Genomic DNA, 7438 nt, shown 5'->3' on the forward strand with positions numbered 1-7438 from the left:
CTCAGAGAAGTTGTGTTAGGTGGAATAGGAATCTAAAGATTTCAGCTAATGAAGAACATTTGTTTGATCTACTCCAACTAACTTTATGGTTTGACCCAAATTGAATGGATTTAGGGATGACTAAAACTCCATTTTTGCACTGGAAGATCTTTCAGGCCTATCACCACACATCTAAAGTTTTTTGTTCCCAAGCTTGTAACTATTAGACCAGTTTGATGAAATGGATGAGGAAAAGAATTTCTATTTGGTCTCCAAAAAAACTGTTAGGATGTCTGCTCATGAGGTTCAACTAAACAAGTTTAGCTGAAATTATGTAAGTAAATAACATTTTGCTCGAGAAAGATCTCTACCTTATCAAAATTCTGAAGCTTAGCAAATTCTAATGATTGAAAATGAGGTCCTTTAGTGGACAAAGTTAGATGCAAGTTTTAGCTCTGATAGAAAACCAATTCAAAATGACAGTCCAGTGATTTGGAATGTTTTCTAACTACAATGCAAAATTCATATTCTGAATCTTTTTCTTTCTTTCTTTTAAAGGAAATGGAAAAATCCGATGCCAATAATTTCTTAATCTTGTTCCGGGATTCAGGCTGCCAGTTCAGATCTCTGTACACGTACTGCCCTGATACTGAAGAAATCAATAAATTAACGGGAATAGGTCCCAAATCTATCACAAAGAAAATGATAGAGGGACTGTATAAATACAACTCTGACAGGAAGCAATTTAGCCACATACCTGCCAAAACTTTGTCTGCCAGTGTTGATGCAATTACCATTCACAGCCATTTGTGGCAAACCAAGAGACCAGTAACTCCTAAGAAACTTTTACCCACCAAGGCATAGTAGATGGGAAAAAATTTGCTTGAGACAATTATGATAAACTTGCACTTCATTTTTACTGCCTATAGGAAATAGATTTCTAGTTGCCAACAAGACTCTTAGAACTTAAAACTGGACACCAAGTTCTATTATCATGTCCAACTGGAATGTAAACACAGTGTTTAGGAGTGCAGAAGATTATTAGGTGAATAATTATGAGTGATTACGGAAATGTTTGACTTGTGTGGAGATTTGTATGTGCTAATACAACATATGGAGTATATTTGCTCTGTATTTTGATTAGATACACTGAAGCACTGAATGTTCCTCTTTAGTGACTCGAACGACATTTTTTACATCTGTTGCCTTATATGTTTGTATTTGTGCTTGTCTTGAAATATTTTTCTTTCACTAAAGAAATACTTCTTAATATTCTCAATACCATAAACTTTGCATACTGACTTACAGTAAACACTAAGTTGTATGTCACTGAATAACAGCTGAATGGGTCTGTTCTGCAAGATCCTTACTGTGTGTGCTGTAACAAAATCAAGATTCATTCCCCTGTGTCTTTATAGTTCTTTCTCAATTAAATAATACTGATTTGCTTTATAAACTAAACAGTAAAGGAAAAACCTTTGAACTGCTTGAAGTTTGCTTCAGATGAATTATTTAACAACTCAGGGTATAGTTAAGTGATGCAATTATTCCTGTTTCAGTAAGTTGCCATCTGAGATGTAATGACTGACCATGTATGTTCATAATACCATTAAAATGCAAAGTAAAAAGATGTGGTAGATCTCTCAAACAGTTTGAGCAAGTGTGCATTCATTGCTTTGCACTCTTCCAGCTGAAGAGAGAGGACACGGTCAGGTACTGCTTCTTCAAGGAAGGAATAGGAACTTATGATACATTCAGAACTAGATCCCTGATGTTTGCCTGACAGAACACTAAATATTCAGAAGAATCACAGAATTCACTGAGTCACAGATCTTTCAGAAGTCGTGTATCTAATTCCCATGGATTTCAAGATCCAGGCCACTTCCTGCCTTCAGATCTGCCACTTCAGACTTAAATCAATTTTCTAGGGAATAGACATCTGAAAAGAATTTTCAGTGTGTCTTAGTAAATTGTTTTCTTGACATTTACAGGTGATGTCCTGTGACACAGCAATTTTTAAGTGCATATGGCAAAAAAGCCTAAATGACATTTCAGTAAATTTATAACATGACCATTTGCAAAACCAAACTCTAGGCATATTTCAGTATTATTTATAAAGGGCTGCATTTTATTTTAAAACAGTGTTTGATTATTTTGTAAATCACTATTCCGTTTCAGTGTTTGTTTCTCTTATAATTTGCTTTCAACATAGCACTGTTCTGGAAAAAAAAAAAAAGAAAATACAAACTTGAAGCCTCCCCTAAATCTGTGGCTATTTTGATAACAACTTACACCAGAGAATTTGTTGTGTGGGGGGGGAAAAAAAATCTCATTCTCAGGAAAAAGACTTGAATGATTTGTGATTCTGTTCTGTTTCAGTGTTGTGACAACTCCATTAACATAAGCCAGTGTTGTGCTATGAGTATGTAGTCCTTTCAGTTTCATGGGGAGACTAAAGCTATGTTCGTATTTCTCTCATTAAACTGCTTTGAGAGAAACTATGCCTCACTACTATGATGTACTCATTTACTTAGAGAAAAGATGCACAGGAATGAGATGTCATTAAGCAGTTTAGAACAGTACTTTTTTTAAATTATTATAAGGCCTTAGGCATCAGTGCATCTGGATTATAAACATTTTCTCAAAAATGCTGTCAGTTTTACTGTAATTTATGTTCTTATATTTATGTATATTTGTTAAAACTGTAAAAAAAAGAAAAAAACACTTTAAAATACATGTTTAATATGTATGTGGCTCAAAACTATTTGTGGTTAGCTGATTCCTACTGTTTGCATGTATATCACCAGGATATGTAACTCTTATATTTCAAGTGTATACATATTGTGTATATAGGATATAAATAATATTAAAAAGGGGGGAAAGAGGGTTTGCACATTCTGCCTGTTAGACAGTTCCTACAAATACCATTGTAGGAACATCTTGAATAACAATATGAAACTGTGTATAATATACAGTGATTCAAGAAACCAGGAGGTTGGAATTAACTGACACACATATGGTGAATAGCTTCAAAAGAAGTTTTATCATGGGAGGCTTTTTATTTCTAAAATCTGTACTATGATTTAACTGAAGATTTGCAACACCATAAAGACACACGCATCAATCTAATCAAAGTGAGCTTAAATACATGACAGGAATTCTTTGAGTAATTTTAAATATTTCTGAATGTATTATGAAATTTGCATTTGTCAACAGGTTAAAGATTTGTGCAATGTCAAAAAGTAGAATGTGAATAATGCAGTTGAAAATTTCATTGCTCGCAGTATAAAGTTTTACTTAATACAGGAAAAGTAAAGCTAGATACGCTTTTCCTTTTTAAGCCTGCAGATTTTCTAATTACAGTGGATCTTTGGTTGGGATCATGTTTAAAAAAAAAAAAAAGAAAAAGAAAAAAAAAAGGAAGCTTTCCATAAAGGCCAGTATTTATCACTGACCTTTTCAGAACACACTGGTGCTTTCATCAGGGGTATTACTATTGTTGCTACGAATGAATTGCCAAACTCTCGTCTTAGTTTTTGGAGCAAAATTTCATATTCTAACAGTCATAATGGCTACTGAATTCTTTTTTTTTTTTTTTTAGTAATGTTAGTATGACTGTTAAGTTTTATTATTTGGCTGTTTAAAGCCAAATTCAGCTATTTAATTATGATTTAATGGGCACTGTTGAAAAATGTACAGTGTATTGTGTGCTTATTTGTCCACTTCTATGGAGCATAGCTTCCATATTTTTTCAAATGCTGTGCTGTAAAATATTGTCATTGCTACTTATGTGGTACAGTGTAGTTTTTTCCTTTCATTTAAATAAAAGCATGGCACCAAAACAACATTTTTTTTTGTTTTCTTGCTTACCTCTAAGTATAACCTAAAATGATCAAAAGTTCACATTAATGTTTACATCTTGTTTCTTCTCATATTTCAGCAACATGGAAATTGTAGGAAATATGAACCATTATAATTTCTTCTTTTGTTTCCCATCATTTGTTTTATTTCCATGTATAATCTTGCTTTCTGATGTTACCAGAGGAAGGCTATTGAAGAATGAGGCTTCACATTTCATTCTTGAGGACAAAAAGGTGTTCTCTTCAAAAGTGAGTTTCACAATTTCACGTCAACTGATAAGTTTCTGTACCCTGGTTAGCTCCCAGTGATCCAAAGCCATAGAAACTTACTGGTCAGTGTAATAGGATTGCTTCAGCCTGAAAGGTTTTCAAGGTGAGCTGAAGTCTTATCTTTGTCAAGACACCGCATCAAGCACGTGTGTGACTTTTAGTGATATAACTTGTACTTGCTGGTGGTGCAAACATGACCAAAAATGACATCAAAAAAATGAGGGGTCTCTTCCAGAGAGTCCTTGCAGAGTAGGAGCAAGGACCCGCTGAAAGAGGATGTGACATCACTGAACTGTCAACAGGCTGACTGAGCTGTTGGGCTAACTTACACAGATAAAGAATCTCAAAATTGCAGAGCTACTCGAAGGGCAGCTTCAAGAATACAGGAAATCTGACAGTAGGGCTTTTAATGCTGAACTGAAAACTACTATGGATGAAAATGAATAGCTTTCCCTCCACCCCCCAAAAACGGGTTATTTTTCAGCCAGCTCAGTCAGTTCCCTGTGCAGCATCACAAACAGGCTGACACAAGCTAGGAATTGTGTTGGAACATAAACATCCAGTTGGACCCAATAAAGCTGTTTTTTTTCAGAGGTGAGCCCAGCTCAAAATCTTCGTCTAAAAACAGCCTTTGTACAGACCAGCTTTAGAAGATACTTTGTTTTTTCTACCCTTTGGCAAGTAACACCGTACCTGAGAAACTTTGGCTCACACCCTGCTTAGTTGGACAGAATATGACTGTACTGTGTGTCTGAATTTGTGCAGAATTTCTGAATCTAACTTTGTACTGCTGTGGGATCCAGTGCAGAGAGTTACACTTGGAACTGAAGGTTTTGGATCAATCACCACACAAATGTTGTTTCTCAAATCCAGCTGTACTGAGCAGCTAGATGTCAGATGTCTTTTTTCTAACAGCTTAATAAAAAAAAGACACAGCTTTTTAAGGGCTAAACCTTTAACTATTTAGATCTTTTCAAATAGCAAATTAGCATTTCTTTGCTGCCTTGTTACTAATTTAATGAGCTGAATAAGCAGCCTGAAGAATTGTGGCTATAAAGATATATCTTGACAGCCGCAGCCCTTTTCAGCTGCTTTTACATTTTCTAGTTAAAAAAATTGAGAAATGACAATGAAAGAAAAAAAGTCACCACAAATACTGTTATTCCAGGTATAAATGGCAGGGTGAAAAACAAGTATCTTTAACATGCATAGCATTTTTGTTCATGTATAGGCAATTTGTTTTTAAAAGCAGTCCGTTCCGTTTAGGAAAAAAAAATATATGAAATGTGTTTGTTTATGCATACATACAAATGCACATATACCTTCAGACTTACTTGCTTACATACAGAATTAAAAAAATATACTTTATTTAGACAACTGCGGGAAAGAGTCACACATAGTAGGGAAGCTTCTAGCAAGAGAAAAAAGCAGCTACATTGTTTTACCCTCAGAATTACTGGTCCTCCTGAGAGGCAGGGAAGCATATAGAGCATACACATTTCAGAGCTGAGTACAAACTCTTTGGGAGATGAGGCTCTTAACGTCAGCTTTTCATCAAATATCTGAATTCAAGGATAATGTTGATGGACACTGGACAGAACTGCCTCTGATCAGAAACACTAATAACAACCAGAATTCAAGCAAGGACAGAAAACTATATAAACAACTAGAGCATTGACTGAAAAATGTTATTTAAAACTTCCTTCAGACCCTTATTCAATGTTACAAACAACTGGATGTATAAAATGCTTAGGAGTACTTCATTATCCATTGATGATTTTGTTTAAACAAGATACTGAAAGAATTTTTTTCACGTAAGATGTGTTTAAGTTTGCAGTTAATGGTATGTGAACTTTATGGAGACATACTAAGTAATACCTGTATGCACTTTTATGTCACTGTTAATCTGTTAATGGAGCTTTGCAGAAAGACTTAAAAGCTAATATGAAGCTTTCCATCACAGCAGCTCTGTCTTATCCTTTCTTCATCATCACTGATCTAAATGTCTGCAGTACAAGACCTGGCAAGGCCCCACAAGCCTGCAATTATTTAAATTACTGGAAGCCAGATTATACTTTGGCTCAGTATTTTCCTCTTTAAGCTACCTGAAACTGGAGCTATGATGCTGACGTAAAGAATTCTATAGATTATGCAAGAATTTTGCTGATTTGTCACCCTAAAGTTCTGGAAATCCTTTCTTGAAATGAGTAAAAACTGTTTCCAGAATAAAGTTTTAAATAGATTTTTCCCCAAGTTTTTACAAGAACATGTAAATATAATATATAATATAAAGAGTTGAATGGCTGTGTTACAAGTATTGAAAATCAGGGGATTGGCCCATTTTTAGGGTGACGAAACAAAGGTGCTTTGCACAAACTGCTGGACTCGACTGGCAAATCTTGTGCAAGTTTGGTATTGGGGAATAAATCTGAGAATGTATCCAGCCTTGCTGACGTTGTCTGCAGCCACCTGCAACATCTGTAAAATAGTCAATTACTATTTTCTTTTCTGAAGCGTTCCAAGAACAGACTGCAGCGCCCTATTTTGTCACTAGGCAATGCAGATCTTGTCCTCTACTAATCCTGATTTTCAAGCTCTCTAAAACCCACACCCAGCAGCTTTGCTATTCATGGGAGTTACCTTCTTTGCAGTAATGAGTAGGGAGTTCAAACAAGCTGAGACCGTCCCAAAGATGTCTCTATGCCTGAATAAACAGTTGCAAACAACCAGAGAACAGGATTTTCCATCTGCCCCCTTCCCATATAAATGCTACTATGGGTATCCTCACCAAATATTTCAGAGTAATATGATAGCCCTCCAAAGCAGGTCCACCAACTGCTGCTACCTATTCTTCCATACCTCTTCCTGAGAGGCTGGTTCTTGAAATCTCTTTCCAGAGTATAGGAATTTGCTGCTTCCTTCTGAAAGTCCAACATTCTGAGCAGGAAACGGGATAATTTAAAATTCATATTTTACTCTTCCTTTTGGGTCCATAATTGGGGAGAAGCTTTACTTTTCTTTCATCCCGAAACTCATGCCCTCCAGAGGTACAGTCTCACAATTTGGTCTCAGAACTTCCACTGAAAACAAAACTATTGCACCAAAGTAAGTAAACTACACTAAAACCATTCTGAAATCAAGATTAAATTTAAAGCACATGTCTGTTTACCTAGTATTTTGTAGGCCAAACAAAGTTTAAAATGGACTTATCTAAGTTTATGTTCTGCAAAGCTCAGTTTAGACAATTCATCTTCTTTTTCCGTACTCCCTCTAGTTTATCAGCTATATTGTATCATCTGTACTGAGAAAGTTTCATTTCTATAATTACG

At 35.3% G+C, this 7438-nt stretch overlaps 1 protein-coding gene across 4 annotated transcripts in view; it reads left to right on the forward strand.

Annotated features, from left to right (window-relative positions):
* The window catches only part of CAMSAP2 (calmodulin regulated spectrin associated protein family member 2), an 87869-nt gene extending 84045 nt beyond the window's left edge, over positions 1-3824 (forward strand). For 3 of the 4 annotated variants that reach the window (XM_017832928.1, XM_017832925.1, XM_017832927.1), the window contains one exon: positions 538-3824. In XM_017832928.1, coding sequence (XP_017688417.1) covers positions 538-843 — 306 coding nt within the window. In that variant the 3' untranslated portion in view covers positions 844-3824. The remainder of the gene's footprint in view (positions 1-537) is intronic. The other variant, XM_017832926.1, reaches the window with a different exon arrangement.
* The last annotated feature ends 3614 nt before the right edge of the window (positions 3825-7438 follow it).

This window comes from Lepidothrix coronata, unplaced genomic scaffold (genome assembly GCF_001604755.1).
Source record: "Lepidothrix coronata isolate B3197 unplaced genomic scaffold, Lepidothrix_coronata-1.0 Scaffold209, whole genome shotgun sequence".
Lineage (NCBI taxonomy): Eukaryota > Metazoa > Chordata > Aves > Passeriformes > Pipridae > Lepidothrix > Lepidothrix coronata.